The sequence below is a fragment of the Trachemys scripta genome, chromosome 1 (genome assembly GCF_013100865.1).
Source record: "Trachemys scripta elegans isolate TJP31775 chromosome 1, CAS_Tse_1.0, whole genome shotgun sequence".
NCBI lineage: Eukaryota > Metazoa > Chordata > Testudines > Emydidae > Trachemys > Trachemys scripta.
In genome coordinates, this window is record NC_048298.1 from 87,257,474 (window position 1) to 87,281,803 (window position 24,330).

At 42.7% G+C, this 24,330-nt stretch overlaps 1 protein-coding gene across 1 annotated transcript in view; it reads left to right on the forward strand.

Moving 5' to 3' along the window:
* The first annotated feature begins 2,676 nt into the window (after window positions 1-2,676).
* The window catches only part of TTC26 (tetratricopeptide repeat domain 26), a 60,546-nt gene continuing 38,892 nt past the window's right edge, over window positions 2,677-24,330 (forward strand). Inside the window, exons 1-6 of the mRNA XM_034774760.1 lie at window positions 2,677-2,791; window positions 9,045-9,094; window positions 14,087-14,232; window positions 16,137-16,308; window positions 16,731-16,805; window positions 22,030-22,132. Coding sequence (XP_034630651.1) covers window positions 2,758-2,791; window positions 9,045-9,094; window positions 14,087-14,232; window positions 16,137-16,308; window positions 16,731-16,805; window positions 22,030-22,132 — 580 coding nt within the window. The 5' untranslated portion in view covers window positions 2,677-2,757. The remainder of the gene's footprint in view (window positions 2,792-9,044; window positions 9,095-14,086; window positions 14,233-16,136; window positions 16,309-16,730; window positions 16,806-22,029; window positions 22,133-24,330) is intronic.

Here is a 24,330-nt window from a genome sequence, read left to right on the forward strand (position 1 = left end):
TGCTGACCAATTTCAGAATAGCCAGAATCTGTTCAGATTAATGTACCTCTGCAAATCTGGGATTTCCACCATGAACGTTATAAAAAACCAACACCACAATTGCCTGACCGATGAGTATTCTCACATAATCTAACTATCAGTGATGTTCAGCTGACTTATTTAACTAATTCCCTAGTCTTCCCCTTTGAAATAAAAATCCATAGTTGACAACCTGATTTTGATTATCTTTCCATTTAACTTAAACAATGTGATCACTCAATCCAAGGTTACTTCCTATGACCAGCTCTTTTACAATGTCCTCACCACTTACCAAAGCCAAGTCTAAAATTGCATCACCTCTTGTTAATTCAGTTACTATAAAATGAAGAAAACTGTCATCTATCGCATCCAGGCATATCTGGGCCCTATCAATATTAGTAGTATTTATTCTCCATTCTATATCCAGCAAGTTAATCTCCGATTATGATACTGTTCCTGGTTGTATTTATCTTTCCTAATAATATTAGAGATCTCTATCCATATCCCAGTCCAGCCCTGAGGGGTCTATAAGCAGATCCCTAACGCTGTCCCAATAGAACCTTTTCGACAATCCTTCCCCAATGTGATTTTGACCCAAACAGATTCTGTTTTGTTCATGCTATCACATTCTAATTTTGTACAGTTTACTGCATCATTGGTGTATTTTGCTACTCCACCACCTTTACCTTTATTTCTATCTTTCCTAAACAGCACACACTCTTCAATACATGTATTCAAATCATGATTACTATTCCACCATGTTTCTGTAATCCCTATAATATCCAGTTTGACCTCATCCACCAGTAGTTCCAGTTCCTCCATTTTATTACCCAGATTCCTTGTATTCTTGTACATCCATGTCAGTTGTTTCCCTTAGACCTCCCCCAGTTTTCTAGCCAGATTAGGTACAGTCCTTTCACTAACACAGTGGTCTCCAAAGTGGAGTGCGCAAGAGGATCCTTGGGGGTGCGCGGCAAGAAGAGCGCTTTTTTTTTTTTTTTTTTTGCTTTGGCACGGCAGGGGATGCGTGCACAAAAATTTTTTACTGATGGGGTGCGCGATCAAAAAAGTTTGGAGACCACTGCACTAACGGACTGCAGTCAATATTTATATTTTTCTTCTTGTTGTCCATACTATTACTTTCTGATGTTCTTTTATCCCTTACTGTATCTTCATTTAACTGATTTTTCTCCTCCTGTGCAGTGAAGCCAGGCATGGAAATTTCACAAGTCTCTCTCAACTTTCTCCCAACATTCCTAATTTTAAGCCCTTCTTATAAATTGTGCCAGTGTTGATCTCAGAAGGTTAATGTCCCAGCTGCTCAAGTGGAGTCCATCAGTCAAGAAAAGTCTTCCTTCTGTGAATGCCTCCCAATGATCAATCATCCCCAAACCTTCCTCATACCACCAATCCTTGAGCTAGCTGCTGATCTTCATTATCTTGTCACCTCTTCACCCTTTTCTGGAGACAAATATTCCGCTGAAAATCACTTGAGCTTCTTTAAGTGACTTACCCAGCCTAGCATGGTCATCATTGATCCATTCAGAGTCTCTGATCACATAGATCTGTCTCTTCCTGGTGTTGGTATGAATCTGTCTTATGTTCTCTCTCGCAGTATGCTCTAAATTATCCTCATTTTTCCTAGGTCTCCAGTTCTTGGTTATCTGCATCTCTTCCTCTCTTCTGCAGAGACTGGCTTCCCTTCTTTTCTTCCTTACCACCCCAGCTTCTGCCTGTTTCTCCTCTTTGTTCCCCAATGCTGCAAACCTGTTAACTCAATTTCACCACCACTAGCCAATCTCTTCCTCTGCCTTGTTCTTGTGGTCACATTGTTTCATGGATCACCCTCCTCTTCTGTCAGTCCACACAAGGTCCTTTTTGTTTGGCAAGTGTCTGCAAATCTTGAATTGTCTGTATCACCTCCTCTCTCCTTTCCTGCATTGCCTTCAAATTCCTGTCCCAAAGGTAGTTCATACCACTCACTTACTTTTTCATACTTTGGAAAAAATTAGCTGATCTGTATCATCTGGTAACACTTTGTCCAGTATCAGAAAGGGAGAGTAATATTGTCTACATCAGCGGTTCCCAAACTGTGGTACGCGTACCCCTGGTGGTACGCGAGACATCTCTGGGGGTACACGGGAGAAATTGTGTATAGGTGGATTTCATTTATTAATTATTTTATTTATTGCATTTTCATAATAGGCTACCCAGACAAAGCTTTAAAACTCTGTGGGAATTTGTTATATAAAATATGGTGGTTAATTTACTTCAAGATGTACCAATGAGAACACAGAAACGCTGATGAATAGAGCCCTCACTTCCAATCACCGTACAGTGCGGGTTCAGTTGCCCAGCAACTGTCCAGTATAACTGAGCTCAGAACGTAGTCAGGGTTTTCAGTTGTATACGTCACACTATAACTATATCTGTACATAACAGTGAAATATAGTCAGATGGCTAAAGACAGGTAGTGTTAAGAAGAACATATAAAATATCAGTGCTGAGAAGGAATGGGGTATGTGGGCAGCTGGTAGATCTGGAAGGGGGTATGCAATAAGAAAAGTTTGGAAACCTCTGGTCTACATAATGCTTATCTTGCTGTCAAATGTCTGGGACATCACAGAGAAAGTGTCTCAAAAACCTTCTGTCTTTCAGGAGTATGAAGCTTTGACCAAGCAACCAGGTTGCAACCCTGATGTCTGGGTGAACCTAGCATGCACTTACTTCCTTTTGGGGATGTATACACAAGCTGAACAGGCAGGCTTGAAAGGTGAGGTGTTTCTCTTGGATTGATTGTGGTGGGAGTTTTGGTGACTTAAAAACCTTTACAATGTGTGACATTGCACTCCATATGATTTTATGAAAATATGCTAATGAGTGTGAATATAATGTAACTGGAATATGCTTCATGCAAAAGGACTCTTGTAAGGTATCATTACAAAGCCTATAATTTACTGACTGTGGTCATCCAATTTGTATAAATGTATCATTCTTGTATCTGAAACTAGAAATATGAACTATAACTCTTAGGTCCTATTGTAATTATGCAAAGTGTGGGCCACTAATGGTGGTTTGGAATCTTGATAGCTCCCATCAACTAGAACAATTGGTTGTAAATGGTTCTGTTTACTTGCAATCCTTCCTGTGAGCCAGGCCAGGAAGAATGAAGGCTTGGGGTCTCACAGGACATGTGACCATTTCACCTGGTACTGGAATCCATCTTAAACCTGGTGCTTTTCCATTTAGAAGGAGGGATGGGGGCCCAGAGAGACAAAAGATTGTGCCAAAGCTATATAAGGGGGTGGAACAGAACAAAGGAGGTTCCAGTCATGATAAATCCCCTAGTTACCACCTGAGCTGGAACGAACAAGAACTGTACCAGGGAAAGGATTGGGCCCAGGCTAGGAAGGAGTCCAGTCTGTGAAAGAAGCTTATTGGAACATCTCTGAGGGTGAGATTTTATCTGTAATTAGTTTTGTAATGTATTAGGCTTAGACTTGCGTGTTTTGTTTTATTTTGCTTGGTAACTTACTTTGTTCTGTCTGTTATTACTTGGAACCACTTAAATCCTACTTTTTATACTTAATAAAATCACTTTCATTTATTATTGAACTCAGAGTAAGTAATTAATACCTGGGGGAGCAAACAGCTGTGCATATCTTTCTATCAGTATTATAGAGGGCGGACAATTTATGAGTTTACCCTGTATAAGCTTTATACAGAGTAAAACAGATTTTTGGAGGGTTTGGATCCCATTGGGAACTGGGTGTCTGGGTACTGGAGACAGGAGCACTTCTTAAGCTGTTTTCAGTTAAGTCTGCAGCTTTGGGGCGCGTGGTTCAGACCTTGGGTCTGTGTTTTGCAGCAGATTAGTGTATCTGGCTCAACAAGACAGGGTTCTGAAGGCCCAAACTGGCAGAGAAAACTGGCTCAGAGGTAGTTTCAGCATATCAGGTGACAGTCCCAAGGGGGTCTCTGTGACCAAACCCATCACACAATGCATCCTACAGAAAGTATTTTATGCTTTTGGAAAGTAAGATCTGAAACAAGAGTGCAAGAAGCTGATTTATCCAACATCTTGGCAGGGGGTTAGACTAGATGACTTTTGCGGTCCCTTCTAACCCTATGATTCTATTATTCTAAGCTTGTGTTCAAAGCTGTTTTTATTTAACAAGAGGGTTGTAATGTCTCTTGCTCTGTAAGAAAGTCTAGGGCAGGTGAAGCATCTGGAATTGAAATGGTCTATTAGAAATAAATTTCTCCTGATTATGTAATGACTTGGATAATGGAGTGGAGCGTCTGGAGCGCAGATGACACTAAGATGGAGGAGTTGCAAGCACTTCAGTGACAGGATTAGAATACAAAATGACCTTGATAAATTGGGGAATTGGTCTGAGGTCAACAAGATGAAATTCAATAAAGATGAGCACAAAGTACTACACTGAGCAGCTGGTTAACCGGGGTAGGGGAGACAGAGAACTCAGGATTAAATGTTCGCAGACCTTATTGCAGACTCCCCAAGACCCCCAGATCAATGGAGAGGTGGATGTTGTACTTGAGGTCGGAGAGGGAAAAAGAAATGAAGCTCTCCAGAGAAGTAGTTGGATTGGCCAAAGACAGCGTCACAGTTACCAGGGACGGTGTTACCCTGGCAAAAGACATTGTGGAGAAAGGCAGAGATGCAGAGACAATACACAGCCAGAATGCTCTGCTGCAGCATGTGCTGCTGTTGGGCATCAGGCAATACAGTGCTCTAAACCAGGACCCAGCTATGTCCTGTAGTCCCTGGGCAACATAGGGTACTGGGAACATCAGCATCTGCTCCCTGCAGCCGTGCTGCAGAGGTCTTTCCCTTCATAGACCCAGGGCCGGCTCCAGGGTTTTGGCCGCTCCAAGCAGCCAAAAAAAAAAAAAGCCACGATCGCGATCTGCGGCGGCAATTCGGTGGAAGGTCCTTCGCTCCGAGCGGGAGTGAGGGACCATCCGCTGAATTGCTGCCGAATAGCTGGACCTGCCGCCCATCTCCGGAGTGGCCACCCCAAGCACCTGCTTGCCAAGCTGGTGCCTGGAGATGGCCCTGCACAGACCCACACTCAGGAAAGTGAGAACAGTTGCTCCTGGGAGCCAAGCTCTTTTGAGCTATCTAGCACCCCTGATAACTTCAAGCCTTGCTACTCAACACTGGAAGGCCCAAGAACAAGAAGAGGCAGAGGCCAGGCATATACTTGCTTGTGGCTTACCCCCCTCCTCTTGTGTTCTGCCCTTCACTGCATTGTGTCACTTTGAATTTAGTTTTATTATTGTTCTAATTAAAGGTTTATTTCTGGTGTTATATAATAGACTGTTTAAAAATAAAACCTGTAAAAGATTCACTCATAAAAGAGTCATCAATGCATTTTACATAAAAAAATCCCTAAATTTAAAATAATTCTGAAAAACCCTATGAGCTATCTAGGCATAGGTGCAAAGTAAAATAAGGATTGCCACATTGTTCCACTTCCGCCACCCCTAAACATGAACATAAGAATGGCCATACTGGGTCAGACCAGTGGTCCATCTAGCCCAGTGGCCTGTCTTCTGACGGTGGCTGGTGCCAGGTGCTTCAAAAGTAATGAACAGGACCATAGGCGCCAACTCCGTGGGTGCTCCGGGGCTGGAGCACCCATGGGGAAAAATTGGTGAGTGTACTGCACCCACTGGCAGCTCCCCTGTCCCAGCTCACCTTCGCCCTGCCTCCTCCCCTGAGCGAGCCGGGTCCCTGCTTCTCCCCCTAGCTCCCAGCGCTTGCTGCTGTGAAACAGCTGTTTCGCAGTGGCAAGTGCTAGTTGGGAGGGGGAAGGAGCGGGACCATGGTGCACTCAGGGGAGGAGGCGGGGCCGGGGCAGGGATTTGGGGAAGGAGTCCAATAGGGGCAAGGAGGTGGCGGAGTTGGGGCGGGGACCTTGGGGAAGGGGTTGGAATGGGGGGGTAGAGGCGGGAGGGGGCAGGGCTGGGGTGGAGTCGTGGGGGGGGGTCATGCACCCACCGGCACCAGGAAAAGTTGGCACCAATGAACAGGACTACTCAATTTGAGTGATCCATCCCATTGTCTAGCTCCTGCTTGTAGCAGTCAGAGGTTTAGGGACAGCCAAAGCATGGGGTTGTGTCCCTGACCATCTTAGCTAGAAGCCATTGATGGATCTATCCTCCATGAAATTATCTAATTATTTTTGAACCTAGTTATATTTTTGACCTTCACAACATCCCCTGGGAACCAATTCCAAAGGTTGACTGTGTGGTGTGTGAAGAGATATTTCCTAATGTTTTTGTTTTAAACTTATTTCCTATTTAATTGGTTGACTCCTGGTTCTTGTGTTTATGTGAAGGGTAAATACAACTTTTCTCCACACCATTCATAATTTTATAGACCGCTATTGTATCTCCCCTTAGTCATCTCTTTTACAAGCTGAACAGTCTCAGCCTTTTTATTCTCTCCTCGTATGGAATCTATTCCATGCCTCCAAATAGGTTTTGTTGCCCTTCTTTGTACTTTTTCCAGTTCCAATATAACTTTTTTGAGATGGGGGCAAGCAGAACTGCATACAGTATTCAAGGTGTGAGCATACCCTGGATTTATATAGTGGCATTATGATATTTTCTGTTTTATCATCTATTCCTTTCCTAATGGTTCCTAATGTTCTGTTAGCTGTTTTGACTGCTGCCACACATTGAACAGATGTTTTCAGAGAACTATCCACCATGACCCCAAGATTTCTTTTTGAGCGAGCTTTATCATCATGCCTGCTACGTCCACCATCTCCTGGGACCTTGTCCCTTTGTCGTCCTGATCCTGAAAGATGTCCTGACAAAGCCATGCCAGAGAGAGGGAGCCAGATGATATCTCTTCCTCCATCAGTTTGGCTGAAACCTGAACACACCTGGAAGGAGAGACTTTGTCTCTCTCCTGCACCATTCCCATGGGTTCTTTTTCCTTCCCTGCCTTATTTCTTCTCTCTTCTATCCCTCTCCTTTTTCCTTCTATATAATAAGAGTCTGGCTTACCCATCCAAGACTACATATTTTGCAACACTGCTAAGCCTGTGACCAGAAAGAACTACTAAAAGGGATGCCCTACAAAGCCCAGTGCTGGTACAAGTTTGCCAGGTCTCAGAGTGGCTGATAAGATTGTGTGCTGGGCCTGTGTTTCTCCCGTAATGAGGTTGCAAGTGAAAGCACCAGAGTCAGAAGCTAGATTTTCTGTTTGTCCCTCCTCCTCACCCACACCTTTGTGTGTTTTTTTCCTTGTTTTGTCTTTTTAAAAATGGGATCAAATTTTAACAGCAGCAGCAATAACAGCTCCAGCCCGTCTCAACTAATTTATAGAATCATAGAATGGTAGGACTGCAAGGGACTCACGAGTTTTTTAGTCCAGTCTCCTGCTCTCAAGGCAGGACTAAGTATTGAGTGGACAGGACTCTTCTCTTTTTCCCCAAAAGGACAACAGATATCTTTAATACCATCTAGGGCCTGGTGTACACTACGAGTTTAGGTCGAATTTAGCAGCGTTAAATCGAATTAAGCTTGGACACGTCCACACAACGAAGCCCTTTTTTTCGACTTAAAGGGCCCTTTAAACTGCACCGTCTACTGCCAAAAGGCAATTAGCTGCTGCTGTGTAGCAATGCAGTACCACGTCTGTCGGCACCCAGATGACATATGGTGACGGTGAGCTGAGCTGAACGGGCTCCATGCTTGCCCTGGTATGTTGTCTGCACAGGTAACCCAGGTAAAAAGGCACGAATCGATTGTCTGCCGTTGCTCTGACGGGGGGGCTGACGACATGTACCCAGGACCCCCCGCGACACTGTTTTTGCATCATCAGGCATTGGGATCTCAACCCAGAATTCCAATGGGCGGCGGAGACTGCGGGAACTGTGGGATAGCTACCCACAGTGCAATGTTCCGGAAGTCGACGCTAGCCTCAGTACTGCGGACGCAGTCCGCCGACTTAATGCACTTAGAGCATTTTATGTGGGGACACACACAATCGACTGTATAAAACCGATTTCTATAAAACCGGCTTCTATAAATTCGACCTAATTTTGTAGTGTAGACATACCCTAGGAGACTGGCAGTCATGGGGGTTTTCCTTTCTAAAAATTCTCTCCAGCTAAAGGAACAAGGGCTGTTGTTAAAAAGAGAGCCTTATTTACTATTTTACATTTCAAATGCTTTAACTGTTTTTTCCTTTTCTGTATCTTTAATAAAAGGTTAAAATGATTTTAATGGTGTATTTGCCATGGTACTCAGCAGTCCAAAGTCTCTGTATACCAAACCCTGAAACTTGTTTAAAACTCTTTAATGTTGGACAGTGACTGGGTTAGAATACCTTTGACACTCTGGGGCCCATTTATTCCATCTAAATTGATATAAGTTAGAGCTGATTTGTGTTAGCAGGCCTAAATAGATAGTGTTGTAGCAGGATGGTGTAGTGCCTGGGTTCTCTGCTGTGCTAGGCCTTGCCTCATAGTTCCAGGAATATTGCCGTTTAATTTTTAAGGGTCTTGCAACATAATTTACATCAATTGTGGCACATGGTACTTGAAGCCTTGATTAAGGATTGGTTGCTTGTATTTCTTTAGAGATGCATTGTGCTCAGCGTGCTTTGTATAGCATCTTTCATACAAACGCTATCAAATGTACTAAATGTTTTACAGAGAAGTAATAAAACCATGGAGTTAAGGAAGACAAGAGGCAAAGGCATGGGAAAAATGTGTGTTCAGCAGAGAATTAAAAAGAACTGTAGAGCTGATGAAGATGAGAAATACAGGAAGACTCGTAAACAATGTCAAGATTGTGAGAAATTGCGAAGAAGTTCAGCTATAGGCTATGTGGGGTGGGTGGGTGGGTCAGCGAGGTGTGCTTGGGCAAGCTGGTAGTGTATATGAGGGGGGTCTTACAAACAGTGAGGAAAAACTTGAATTAGAAATGTTCCTTGTGTTAATACCAGGGCTCTGAAACGTACTGTTGGATTTTCGTTTCAGCACCTAAAAGTCGACTCCAGAATCGTCTGCTCTTTCACCTAGCACATAAGGTATGTATGTCTCTTTGCTCATATTTCATGTTTCTTTCTGAATTTTGAACTGTAATTGGTACTGGATTAACAACCTTCCAGAATGCGTCCTCAGGATAGGTACATCATGGGTAGCAGCAGAACAAACCTTCGCAACCACTAACACAACTGCATTAATCTGACATGGAGGAATCATCTGTAGGTGTAAGAGGGGAGCTCAGAGAAGACACCAGTCTGCTAGGAACTAGAATGAGACCCACCAGTTCACTTCACATAAGCCTAATAGAAACAGTCTGATGGTATTTTTTGGCCATTGCCACCCTAGGACCTGATTAGAATCATTAACATAAAAGGCAGTTACTTCCACTTCCTTTCTTCTAAGATCATCTAGTTCTTCCTAGGTGGGGCGCATCTTGGAACTAACATTTTAAGTAGGGCTGTTGATTATTCGCAGTTAACTCACGCAATTAACTCAAAAAAAATTATTCACAATTAAAAAAATTAATCACTATTAATTGCACTGTTAAATAATAGATTACCAGTTGAAATGTATTAAATATTTTTGGATATTTTTCTAAATTTTCAAATATGTTGATTTCAATTACAACACAGAATACAAAGTATATAGTGCTCACTTTATATTATTTTTTCTTACAAATATTTGCACTGTAAAAATTATAAACAAAAGAAATAGTATTTTTCAATTCACCTCATATAAGTACTGTAGTGCAATCTCTTTATCGTGAAAGTGCAACTTACAAATGTAGTTGGTTTTTTTTGTTACATAACTGCACTCAAAAACAAAACAGTGTAAAACTTTAGAGCCTACAAGTCCACTCAGCCATACTTCTTGTGCAGCCAATCGCTAGGACAAACAAGTTTGTTTACATTTATGGGAGATATTGCTGCCTGCTTCTTATTTACAATGTCACCAGAAAGTGAGAACAGGCATTCGCATAGCCCTTTTGTAGCTGCATTGCAAGGTATTTATGTGCCAGATATGCTAAACATTTGTATGCCCCATCATGCTTCAGCCACCATTCCAGAGGACATGTTTCCATGCTGATGATTCTTGTTTAAAAAAAAAAATGTGTTAATTAAATTTGTGACTGAACTCCTTGGGCGAGAATTGTATGTCTCCTGTTCTGTTTTACCCGCGTTCTGCCATATATTTCATGTTATAGCAATCTCGGATGATAACCCAGCACACGTTGTTCATTTTAAGAACACTTTCACAGCAGATTTGACAAAATGCAAAGAAGGTACCAATGTGAGATTTCTAAAAATAGCTACAGCACTCGAGCCAAGGTTTAAGAATCTGAAGTGCCGTCCAAAATCTGAATGGGATGAGATGTGGAACATGGGTTCAGAAGTCTTAAAAGAGCAACAGTTTGATGCAAAAACTACAGAACACAAACCACCAAAAAGAAAATCAACCTTCTGCTGATGGCATCTGACTCATGATGAAAATGAACATGCGGCGGTTGGTCCGCTCTGCTTTGGATCGTTATCAAGCAGAAGCCATTATCGGCATGGACGCATGTCCTCTGGAATGGTGGTTGAAGCATGAAAGGACATATGAATCTTTAGTGCATCTGGCATGTAAATATCTTGTGACGCCAGCTACAACACTGGCATGCGAATGCTGTTCTCTCTTTCAGGTGACGTAAAAAAGAAGAAGCGGGCAACATTATCTCCTGCAAACTTGTTTGTCTGAGTGATTGGCTGAAGTAGGACTGAGTGGATTTGTAGGCTCTAAAGTTTTACATTGTTTTATTTTTGAATGCAGTTATTTTTTGTACATAATTCTTTATTTGTAAGTTCAACTTTCATGCTAAAGAGATTGCACTTCAGAACTTGTATAAGGTGAATTGAAAAATATGATTTTCTTTTTTTTTTACAATGCAAATATTTGCAATCAAAAATAAATATAAATTGAGCACTGTACACTTTGTATTCTATGTTGTAATTGAAAGCAATATATTTGAAAATGTAGAAAACATCCAAAAAATTTAAATAAATGGTATTCTCTTATTGTTTAACAGCGCAGTTAATTGTGATTAATTTTTTTAATCGCTTGACAGCTCTAATTTTAAGTAAAAAGGCTGGTAAAAGATATAAAAATCTCCTGAGCTATTCAGTTCCCCCAAAACACAATCTTGTTTAGAGCAGGGAGATTTCATTTCATTTCAACAATGATTAAGGCACAACCTTCACTTTGTTGCATCTTGGTATGTTCAAGAATAATTAAACAGATTTTAGAGGTGTTGGTCTGTCTTATCCTAGCCCACTCATGAGAGCTCCTTCACTTCTACCCTGCAAATTGGATTGCTTTTGTTCTATAAATAGATCACAGTTTATTACTAACAAGGGAACTTTTATCTCCATGGCATGAACCACTTGTGAATAAGTGGCTCTGTCAATTTAGAAACATCAAAGGTTAAGAAAACAACCACACTAAGATGTGCTTTTTTCAGAGTAAATGTATTGATAAAATTGGATTGTCTTTCACAGTGGCCTTTTAAACTTGACAAAAGAACAGATAAAATGCTACTATTCTAAGCCCTCCACTTCCCAACAAAAGTCTTTATTATGTATGTATTATGAAATCGCTGTGATTTTTGTGAGACTTTATAACCTAAGCAAGGTCACAGAAATCCCAAGTCCTGCAAGAAGTGGTATTTGTTATTCAAGCTCCAAATCTGGGTAAGCATATGCTTAACTTTAAGTATATGAATATGCTTAAAGTTCAGAATTTGCTTAAGTGCTTTGCTGGATTGGGTCCTCATTAGGTGTTTGGGCATCAGTAGGTAGTGCATTATTCCCTCTGACTCATTTTTGTGCCATGCCCCAACATGCAGCAAAAGGGCACTACTTCTAGAGAACCTGTGTTTTGAGTGAGAGATAAAACCCAGATACTGGCACTTTCTGCAAAAACTCCTGTTAACACTGTTGTCCCAGCCAAATTCTAATTTGGATGGTTGCATTCTGTCTACCTAAGTCTCTCTGCTGGTTTATTTGAAAACATAATTCTTCATTTCCTTGCCTAAAATCTGTTGTGTAGTGGCACTGGCACAAATTGACTAACACCCAGAGGTGTCTACACTACAATGGTGGTTGAACAATCACTATGAATATAGTCTGCAAAGTACAGTAGATTCTCAGAGTTACAAACACCTTGGGAATGGAGGTTGTTTGTAACTCTGAAATGTTTGTAACTCTGAACAAAACGTTATGGTTGTTCTTTCAAAAGTTTATGACTGAACATTGACTTAATACAGCTTTGAAACGTTATTATGCAGAAGAAAAATGATGCTTTTAACCATCTTAATGTAAAAGAAACAAACACAGAAACAGGTTCCTTACCTTTTTAAACTTTCCCTTTATTTTGTTAGTAGTTTACATTTAACATTATACTGTATTTTCTAGTCTTGTCTTTTCTTGTCTCTGCTGCTGCCTGCTTGCGTACTTCGGGTTCCAAATGAGGAGTGTGGTTGACCGGTCAGTTCGTAACTCTGATGTTCATAACTCTGAGGTTCTACTGTACTTTAGGAGGCTTTGGAATGAAAGATACTATGAAGCATAGGTGGCGAGTTATATGGGCCCGTGGTGCGTGTGCTCCACAAATATTCAAGAAGGTGGGCCCAGCTCCACCAATGTTTGGGCTTATATTTTCAGAGCCATCCCGTCCATAAGCTGGACTGAGGCAACAACCCCGGGCCCTGCGCTTTGGGAAGACGCGGGGTCCAGGGTGGCCTGAGGGGTTAGTGGGGGGCCTGGTGCTGGCAGCAGCGAGTGACCTGGCCCCAGCCCGCCCCATTCTGCTCCGCTCTGCCCCACCCCGCCTCTTCCCACCCCTGCTCCGCCCACGCCCCTCCCCCACTTCATCCCTTCCCCCAAGGCCCTCCCCGCATCTTTCTGGCTTTCGCTCCCTTCCCCGAGCGACGCAGGGAGCTGGCGGGGCAGAGCAGGGTGGGCCGGGGCTGGGACTCATTTTGGGCACCACCAAAAATTATATAAACTTGGCGCCCATGCTATGAAGATATAAAATTACTGTTTTTGAGCACTGTTGGCTGTGCTGAAGTGTTATTGCATGACCAGCTCAAGCAAGAGGGAAAGAGATATGAAGCAAAGATGAGCAGCTAGATATTTTAAATGTGGAAGACCTATCAATTTAAAAAAAAAATAATTTAAAAACCAGCAATAATAGCAATAGAGTGGGTTCATAATTACCATTGCTAGCAGCAATGTATATAAGAAGGGGAAGCATCAGAATTGTAAGTGACTTGAATGGTCTGATTAAATGGACATTCTTGGCTACTTTATAATTTTGATGCAATTGCAAAATTGTTTGTTAACCATGCTCTGTCCATTTTACATTTGCGCATTTGTTATGTAAAATGCAACAATTCTTTTAAATGGAAACTATTACATTACACTGTATGGAATCACAGAAATTGGAGATGTGAGGTCTGGGGAAAGAGAGAACTAGTCAGTGCTACAAAATGGTATTGTGGGAATTGTCTTTGCAATAGCCTTTTGCTCAGCAAGAGTTGTGGGTTTTTTTGTTTTGTTTTTGGTGGAGAGGGATGGGAACTTAGTTCCTGAGAACTAAGCTTTGGATCCAAAACCAACAAATCTTAGCTCAAACTATAGTGGTAACATTTTATATTACAGATTTATTTTGAGTATGGAGTATCTAGTCCATCTCCCTGCTGTTACCCCCTACATCGTGGCCTATCAGATTTAAGTATGTCTGAATCAGACTTACAGTTGTGTGTTTAGGCTCAATTATTTCCAATGATGGCTTTCTACGTCTTCCCTCAACAGATTTCTCCATTGGCTAAACAAGTCTTAAAGTTAGAAAGCAACTCCTAATGTCTAATCTGAATCTTCTCTGCTGCAGTTCAATCTCACTTAGTATTGTTGTATGCCCTTCTTGATTAATATGACTAATTGCTCTTGTTTTCCTTGCTGAACTCTTTTGGAGGTTGTCTGTCTCTTTCTCTTTAGTTCAGCGATGAAAAGAAATTGATGAGTTTCCACCAGAATTTGCAGGACATCACAGAAGATCAGCTCAGTCTGGCATCTATCCACTATATGCGGTCCCACTATCAAGAGGCTATTGATATCTACAAACGCATATTGCTTGATAACCGGTTGGTGTCTCTCTTTTTCTCCTCCCCTCCATTCTCAGCCTCACTGCAGTATCTCTGACGAATTTGTGTTTTCATTCCATGTAGTGGCTTGGCTTCTGGAAACTTATTTGTGGTGGTATCGACACTTTTGTGTCTTTCCCTCTGTGAGAAGGGGACAATGCAGCCATCTCCATTTTGTCACTGGAATCAGAACTGTTACACCAATAAGGCACAAGGGGAATGTGTCCATCCCAATCCCCTATTTTTAACATGCTTTGTTCTGTGACCCATCCTGGGACCCCCTCTCCTGTTTCTTATGAAATGCTACAGAATTACAAGCAAAGCAGAAAATGTTCTGAGTGTGTCTTACCCACAATACAAAGCATGTATCTGTCGCTTTAGTTTTGTTTTGTTTGGCTCATTGCCTGCCTGGCCCTGATTTTTAGTTACTGAACTCTCTTCCACCTCAACCTTCATAAGAAATCCTCAGTCTTGTTGTTTTTATTCAAGGGATCCTCTGTGTCCTTTTGAACTCTGAGGATTCTTTCCATTCCCATTTATCCTGTTATTACCTCTGTCCCAGAATTCCACATTATAGCCACCAACCTCAGCCAGGAAGTGGATAAGGAACCAAACCTTTGGAGATGTTGCTGTTGAGCAGCACAAGGCATGTGTTTTCCCCCAACCACATCTTCACAGACAGTTTTTAGTGTGCTGCCTGCGTAATATTCTCTAGATGCCCTGGCCTGGGAAGCAGGGTCCAGAGTCAAAGGAAGGCTTGGCAATGTATAAACTGCTATTCTGGAACAGGTCAATGGTCTTTTGCCTCTGCAAGTGTGTAATGCTGAATGCTTCAGAGAAAGCTGAAATACCTCCATAATGCTTATATCATTGTGTAATTCTGTGCTTTGGGAGGAAATTTCAGCCTGACCGTCCCTAGGCTATGATCAGCTTATGCCCTGAAACATAAAGATCAATAACCTTTGTGAGACAAGGTGGGTGAGGTAATATCTTTTATTGGACCAGCTTTTGTTGGCGTGAGTCACAAGCATTTGAGCTTACACAGTTCTTCAGGTCAGACCAACAGAAGTCGGTCCAGTAAAAGATATTACCTTACCCACCTTGTCTTTCTGATATACTAGAACTGACACGGCTACCACAACACTGCATACAGTAACCTTTGTAACAGTTATCCTACAAATTGTTGTTACTGCAAATGTTTTTCTTATTCCTGTAAATGTCTAGTCCTTTTTGGCTTGATACTGTGCAGTAGTGAGTTTCACAGGTTAATTATACATGACATAAAAGTAAATTCTAACATTAAAGAAATCTTTTTGAAGTTTTGTATGCATACAATATACTTGGCAAAGAAAAACAGTCAAATTACCTTGTATACATTATGTGGATGAACCTTAGTTAATCAGTCCAAATAAAATGATTGCGTTCTCTCTTACATTCCTTCACATGGGGTTATCGCCAATTCCCAAAATAACAAGCCCCAAATTTCACAGGTCATTCTTGTATGCACGAGTGCTTGGAAGAAACTAGCTCTTGTTTCACCCTCATGATGTTGGGATAATGTGTTGTAACATTGACTCAATACATGTTGAATCATGGTGTCTCTGCATGACAGAGAATGTCTTCATATATGCAAATGTCACAATACAATTACTTCCTCCTGTGGGACAAATGCAGTTGGCATCCCTGCGGACGCAACCCTGAATAGTTTTGTGCTTGTCTGTAGAAGAAGCTGAATCCAGAAAGTCACATATAAGGCTGCTCTCAGGAACTCAATATTTGTTGTATTTGTAAAGGGTACATGGGAAGGTGAGGGAAAGTCATAACAGACTTTAATATTCCTTTTCAGCACAATTTTCTGTCAGGAGATGAATGCTTCTGTGAACACTTCCTCTTTTGCCCTTCAGGGAATACCTGGCTCTCAACGTATATGTGGCTTTATGTTACTACAAACTGGATTACTATGATGTGTCACAAGAGGTGCTGGCTGTTTACCTTCAGCAAGTTCCTGACAGCACCATAGCTCTTAACCTCAAGGCTTGTAACCACTTCCGTCTTTACAATGGCAAGGCTGCTGAGGTATCTATTGGAAAGCCCTTCTGGCTTGTCAGTCTCATTTGAAGTCCCATGCAAGTTTCTTTTCCCTGTTGTGTTATCTGCCTTATACTTAATCACGGTTATTGACAAATGGCATTTTATCATGTCAGTATTCTCCCCCAAAGGATATCGCCTATCCATAGTCCTCACATTGTTGGGCACTTAGGTTTTCTGTTCGCATGCTGGCCTTTCCATTTTCTCAATGCAAGTTTTGCTTTACATTTGTATGAATTATCCATTTGCAACAGTCATCACGATGAAGTGGGGGGTTGTTTGTTTTCCTCCACCAACCCAGCTTATCACAGCTGGAGTTGCCTTCCTATCAGTTTCAGATGTGGTGTGGATCTGCACTTGGGAAGGGGTATTTTTGATAAACTTTTTATAGGTATAATATTTAATTTCAGGCAGAACTCAAGAGCCTGATGGACAATGCCTCGTCATCTTTTGAGTTTGCTAAGGAGCTCATTAAGCACAATCTGGTGAGTAATGGATTCATCTAAGCTGTGGATCTCAAACTCTGGTCTGCAGAGCTTTTCTTAATATACCACTATTGAAAATTGGGAATTAAGCAGTAGGAGGTGGGGTGTGAAGAGGTTATGTGACTCCATAATATAAACAATGGAGGCAGTCTGATCAATACGCTTCCCACTTTTATTTAATCAGTTTCATTTTCTGATGCTTTCTTGTCTCTGTGCCACGTTCAAGACTAGAACCTGCATTCCTATCCCCACTTTATACTTTGTCTTCTGGGGCAAAGTCGTTGCATTACACCATTCTGGTCTTTTTACATTGTCATGGCTTGTTACCATGTCATGAAAAAATGTTGCTTTATCCTCAAGGATAGGTTAAGATGCTTTAAATGTCCTGTGAGCCTATCCTTGCAAGATACTTGGGATTAGGCTTGGCAAACTAGTCAATTGCCTGCCTATTATTTGTTCATGATCAAATATTTGTCATATATTCCAGCAAGAATGCCCTGATATAGATGGCAGCCTATCTTTTTGATTGCCTCATGGTGCCATTCTTTCTTTCTTTAGAACTTCATTTAATTGTATTTCACATTTTTTTTGAGTTAAAATAACTCAGTTAAGTACTGGTTTTTTTGTAATTAGGCATACGTATCTATCTAAGGCTAAGCCTGTTGGAGACCATACAGTCTTACTCATTTTGTTATCGTTCTAATAAATCAGTGGTTTAAAATATTTGACCATTTTTGATGTTGTTTGACCAGTTATTTTTGGACTGGTCAAATCCCCAACCCTCCTTGAACAGCCCTGTCAAAATCAGGACTTCAATGCAAAAATCAGAATGGGTGAGGATCCTGAACAATGTTGTCTAACCACAGTACAATGTCAGTGTAATTAAAATGTCTCAAGATAATAGTCTCTATTTGCAAAGTTAATGACTAGGAACTCATGATACTGAGGCAAAGTAAAAATATTTGTGTTTGAAGTCGGAGATATACTGATCATCTGGCAACATTCTACTCCAGTGATTTTATTGCTACTCTGGTGAATGACTGGTTGTAGTAGTTTGCTTTTATTTGAAGTTGGTGAGTTGCTCAGTTTGGCGTGCTCATTGGATGGAAGAAGGCAAGGACATCTGGTATGGGTTTTAACCAGGCCACAACTTTATTAGTCAAATTACATCCAAAGTTTGCATTGGAGGACAGCCCAGCATGGTCACTTGCACCCCACTGACCCTTTGCCAATTCTTAGGGGCTCCCTCTTCAGGGGGTGCCAGTCATCACACTAGGAAGGTCTGTGCATGTCTCTAATTGCCTAGTCGCATCCCTCCTCCTTTCTGGGGTTGATGCGAGAGGGGGCCTTGACCCCTTTGCCAGCACCACCATCAAGTGCATTGGTGGGGTGGTTCCCCAGGATAATGTCCTGACCCCTGGTTCTCATTTTCCCCTTGGGGTTAGACATGATGCCCTCAGGATGCCCACTATGTTACCTTTTTGTATCTGGAGCCTAAATCAGCAAGTTCCTGTACCCGGTACCTGCCACAAGGAGGTGCCTGCCTTAGCTTGGCTGCCTCAAGCCCACTACCTAGAAGTTTGGCCAACCCAATACCAAGATCATCCAGAAACAAATTGGCACCTGTATCAGAGAGGTGCACTCCATCCTCAATAAAGCTCAGCTGCACTCTGGGCTATGTGGCCATGTCTGATAACTGAAGCACCTCTGGACTCCAGCCATGTTGCTATTTTCCAGCTGACCTTCCTTCAGGCCCTATCCACCTTTTGTGGGTATGCTGCAGTCCACCAAACCCTGCAGTCCAATATCTCTAGCGATACTGTCCCCATGCCAAGAAATATTTGCCAGCAGTCCAATATCCCACTTAGCCTTCAAAATCAGTTTGTGGCCAGGGCACGTTCTAAGGTCGTTCTCCCCTAAATGGATAATGATGATGTCCAGTGTGTCCTTTCGGTGTGCCAGCCCATGCAAGAGGGACATGAGTTGGTCCCAGGTCATGTACCGGCTGCCGTGCCAAGACAAAGTCATGTCCCGCCTGAGGCCCAGCTGCGAACTTCTCGCCTGAATTACATGCTCTTATAAGCCCAGTGCACAATACCATGCCCTCAATCCATATTCTCGGCTGTGTGTGTGCTGTGTGATCATTTTGTGTGATCGGCATGGGGAAGGAAGCAGACATGGTTAAAACCTGTGGCACTTACAGCCCATCCCCGGTGTTGGCTTCCCCTCAGGCAGCTGCATGTAAGATTGTAGATCGCCAGTGTCCTTTAGCCTGAACTTCTAATGCGCACAGATCTAACTGGGTAGCCACTGTGTGGCCCCCATACAGAACGAGTGGCAGCCATATTCTCCTGGTGGCAAGCTCAAGAATGACAGCCCCTTCCTAAACACTCCCACAAACTGGAATTTGGTTAGGAAGGAACATTCCCCATGCAGGAGCAGGGAACCCTCACCAGGTGGCTGTTGAGTCACATATGCCTGCAATGCCTGTACCAGACATGGATCCATCTCACCAGAGTGGTGCAGAGCAACAGCCTCGCTGACCCCTCTTTGATTGGTTTTTGACCTGCGGACCTTGAGCTGTAGAGAGTCAGCTTCCCATTGTACATTCTGTAGTTTGATATCCTGCACTGAAGAGTCACCCTTCGCTGATGGGACCAGCTCACTGACCCAAAAGGCCCCAAAGAAAGGCTGCCTTGAAGAATATAGCATCACCCCCAAATGGCAGATCTGAGGAAGAATCTTGACTAATTGTCTAAGGACCTGCAAGGTCACTGGCTCCCTAACGTTGTTCTGGGTCCCAGCAGCCTAGGCCCAACCCTCCAGCATCCTACAGGCCATGAATTCCTGACGGGGTCCAGATGACCTGCAGACTTGCAGCAAAATGACATCCCAGCTAACTGGTTAGCTGTAGCCAGTGATGCAAGCCCCCACCTATGTAGCAAGACCATAAACTGCCAAATTTGTGGTTCTAGTATAGGCCAGGCCCTGGGAAGACCCACAACCTCCTTGAATGCCTGAAACTCCTCAAATGCTGTCATGTAAGCCAAAAAGGTGCACAGTGCAAGATTCCGTAGGGCTGCCAGCATTAGGTTGGGCACCGCCATGGCCTCCAGTGCTAGTGTTCAGAATTGGTCGACATGCAATCAAGAAAGAGTGTCCGCTATATCATTGTTAAGCCCAGGTATGTGCTTGGCAGTGAAATAAGTACAGCATTCAAGGCAATGGAGAATGAAAGACCTCATCAACTCATTACCCTGGCCGATTTAGTGGACTGAGAGTTCACCACATGAACAGCCGCTAGATTGTTGCACCAAAACCTGATCCTCTTGTCCTTGAACTCCCCATCCCAGATGGTGACTGCCACCAAAATTGGGAAGAACACCAGGAATGTGACTGATGTCTTTCCAAATTCCAGACTCCCTCCACTCCTGGGGCCACTCACGGGCACACCAATGCTCCCTGAAATAGAAACCAAAACCTATCCCTCCCACTGCATGCAAGATGACTTGCAGGTTGGCCTCAAGCGGTAGAGGAACCCATTTTACCCCTCAGCTATTGAAAAACCCGAAGCAACCCCCCACACTTGCCTGTTATAGCTGTGCCTGAAAACTGTCCAGGTAGTGTGTCACCAGTTGGCATCCTGCACACTTCCTGACAGCTCAGTCCAGCATTGTACAGTCACAGGAGAGAAATACCTGCAAGCTGCATGGAAACTTTTTAAAAATACCATAATAAAGGCTCAAATTAAATGTGTACCCCAAATTTAAAAAAAAGACGCCCCCAAAAATGCCACCATGGTTAGAGCCAAAAAGGCATCAGTTTAAAAATTGGAAGTCAAATCCTACCGAGGAAAATCGAAAGGAGCAAAAACCCGGCCAAGTCAAGTGTAAAAGTATGTAAAGTAATTAGGCAGACCCAAAAGAATTTGAAGAGCAACTAGCAACAGACACACTAACTAACAGCAAAATAAATTTAAAGTACATCAGAAGCAGTAATCCTGCCAGACAATCAGAGGGGCCACTGGATGATCGAGGTGCTAATGGAGCACTCAAGGAAGACAAAGCCGTTGCAGAGCAGCTAAATGAATTCTCTGTATCAGTCTTCACTGCAGAGGATGTGAGGGAGATTTCCATACCATTTGACAGATATGAGGCACTGTCCCAGACTGAGGTATCAATAGAGGAGGTTATGGAACAAACTGATAAATTAAACAGTAACAAGTCACCAGGACCAGATGGTATTCACCCAGGAGTTCTGAAGAAACTCAAATATGAAATTGCAGATCTACTAACTGTGGTACCCTGAAAATCCTGTTGGAGCTGGAAATTTCTCGGGGCCTGTCCTTTCCCATCGTAGGAGCCACCAAAGCACACCCCTTGCTAGACTTGGGGCCCTCTTCTTTTTGTTCAGTAAGCTGCATTGTGATTGACAGATGTATCCAAATGTAGGTTGCCAACCCTCCAATATTGTCCTGGAGTTTCCAGGAATTAAAGATTATTCTTTAATTAAAGATTATGTCATGTGATGAAACCTCCAGGAATATGTCCAACTAAAATTGGCAACCCTATTCAAATGGCACATTGGCTGACCCACAAACCAAGTCACAACAAGCTTATCCATAATTTTTTTCTAACATATTATGCATGCAAGAGTTAAAGCTGTTTTCTGATTACAGTGGTGGAATTATGTTTTGAACCTTTTACCAATGATTCAGCAGGTAATAAGCTTCCTTCCCAAGTCACACCTGAACCAATGTCCCATGTGGTGTTGTGGGAGGAGGGAATTGTCATGTGAAACTGAAGACCTGACTATTTTTGGTCATTTAAAGATCACATGACACTTTTCACATGTCTAGGATTATTAGCCCTAATATTTTGGTATAATTATAATTAAAGTGAATTGTAATTTTCCATCTATATTCCCCTTGCAGTTTCAGTTTAGTTCATATTCTGCCTAACTTGTTCGACACTGTTATGTGTTGTTGCGTTGAACTGTTGAATAGCTGATGTGTTCTGCTCCAGGAATAATTACTATTTACTGATGGGTTAAGTATTTTTGTAAAATGTGAGATGTTTATAATTATTAATAAACTAGGGGTCCAGCTAATGCTGAATCCATTGACTATAACAGATCATTACTGTGGAAATTTCAAGGATGATTATGAGATCACAGACTGGAACACTCTATAGGACTAACAAGATGGGTGCTTTCTTTTCTGCAGGTTGTATTCCGAGGTGGGGAAGGGGCCCTGCAGGTTCTGCCACCCCTGGTTGATGTTATTCCTGAAGCCAGATTGAACCTGGTGATTTACTATCTCCGGCAAGGTAATGAAATCTCCCTCTCTCTCTTAGATGCAGGGATTAAAAACTTTTCTTTTTCTGTGACATCTGTTCATCATCTCACAACTAGCCTTCTTCAAATGGGCCACAGTATTGTTTGCACTATTTCATCTGCGGTAAATAAGCTAATGTCTTACATACTTTCTTGACTTCTGAAGGAAGTCCATTTGTAAAGGGCTGAACAAATCCACTTCAGCAGAAGATCACAGACTTTTTTTTTTTTACACTAGTGAAACACTTCTCCTTAAGCCTGCTAAAATGCTAAAGATGTACACAGGATTGCCACCCAGGCAATGCAAATTATTTCTGTAAATGTGGCACAGACAGGCTGTTAAAAAAGGGACCAGAAACAAGGCTGCAGTCTGCAAACAAGACAATCCATTCTACACACATTTGCCAACTGTTGAAAAATGTAGGTAGATTCCCCGGACAGCAAGAGTTTCTTGTGTTTCCAAGTCATTTCTGTCTTTGCTTTGGATTCCTTTTGTATTTTTTATTGGTTACAATGCCTCCCTCTCCCCTCATGCTCATCACCACTGTATTTCTCCATTGAGAAGTGGATTGATTGATGATTTGGTGTTAACTGCAGGAACCTGTGTAATGGGATATGTTGATCACTTTTCCACTCATTGACTTCCTTATTCATGGTATTTTATCATCTCTGCATGACTAGTTATTTAGAGCAGTGTACTTAAAAGCAGTAGATCAGGGGTCGGCAACATTTGGCACGCGACTCGCCAGGGTAAGCACCCTGGCGGGCCGGGCCAGTTTAATTACCTGCTGATGCGGCAGGTTCAGCCAATCGCGGCCCCCGCTGGCCACAGTTCACCGTCCCGGGCCAATGGGAGCGGCGGGAAGCCGCGGCCAGCACATCGCTCGCCCGCGCCGCTTTTCGCTGCCCCCATTGGCCCGGGACGGCAAACCGCGGCCAGTGGGGGCCGCGATCGGCCGAACCTGCCGCGTCAGCAGGTAAATAAACTGGCCCGGCCCGCTAGGGTGCTTACCCTAGTGAGCTGCGTGCCGAACGTTGCCGACCCCTGCAGTAGATGTTATCTCCTCTGTCTTTATGGTTTAGTCCCACACATTCTGTTTTATTGTATTTCAAAGGAGGTTGCAGTAATGTTGACTGCTTCAGCTAGTAACCTTTACTACTTTGTCACCTAGTTGTCTAGAGTTGGGGCTGGTCTACAATTAAAAGTTATATCCGCATAGCTGTCTCTCGGGTGTAAAAAATCTACCCCCCATAGCAATGTAGTTAAGCCAACCTAACTCTAGTGTAGGCAGTGCTAAGTCAATGGAAGAATTCTTCCATCAACCTAGCTACAACCTCTTGGGGAGGTGAATTAATTACAGGGATGGAGAACCCATCCTCTTGCTGTAGTAAGTGTCTTACACTGAAGCACTACAGGTGCCATAGCCTTGGTCAAGTTGGTTCTTTTTAGATGAAAGAAATAAAACTGTGATAACCCCACAAAACTCAAAATAATCAAAAAAACTTAAGACTTCTGACCTAAGGAGCAGAAGTAAACCACACCCTAAACCTTACATACCAATAAGTGCATCAAGGCATTTGAGTGGCTATAAAAGTATTAAAAGAAAAAGCTCTATGGGCCTTCTGTAGCTTAATTATATTGATTCTGAAGCTTGATGTGCTGATTTTTAGCAACATATTTATGCCATGCCAATAAGGTTGTTGAAATTTAATCCCTTTGTCAGAGGACTTGTCTCAAATGAGTTTTCTGCTTACTACTCACGTGCATCCTAGACTGTTTCTGTATCTGCTATGGCAAAGTACCTTCTTCTCCTCAGCAGGCTCAGTCCTTTTTAGCCTTGGAGACACAGGCTTGGGCAAAGCAAATCCTCGTAGGTAGCACAGGGTCTGGCTATTCCTTCCCTCAGTCAGTCCCTTGTATTGTTTTTCTTCCCTTCTGGGGACAGAGTGCAGCCTTCCTTGCTGGAAGGGTTCAGAGCCTTGCTGCACCTAGCTTACTGGCAGCTTCCCTGCTTCTCTCACTCTCCCCCCCACCCCCCTCGATGCCGGGGAGGGTTTAAAAAGGTGTCAAACAGTTGGAGCCAGCTGAACCTAATTGGTTCCCTGGTAACCCCTTTTCCAGCTGAACCTTATTTCCCCATGGTATCTCTCCTCAGTTGTTTGGGACAGGCCTTTTAACCTCCTGGGACTA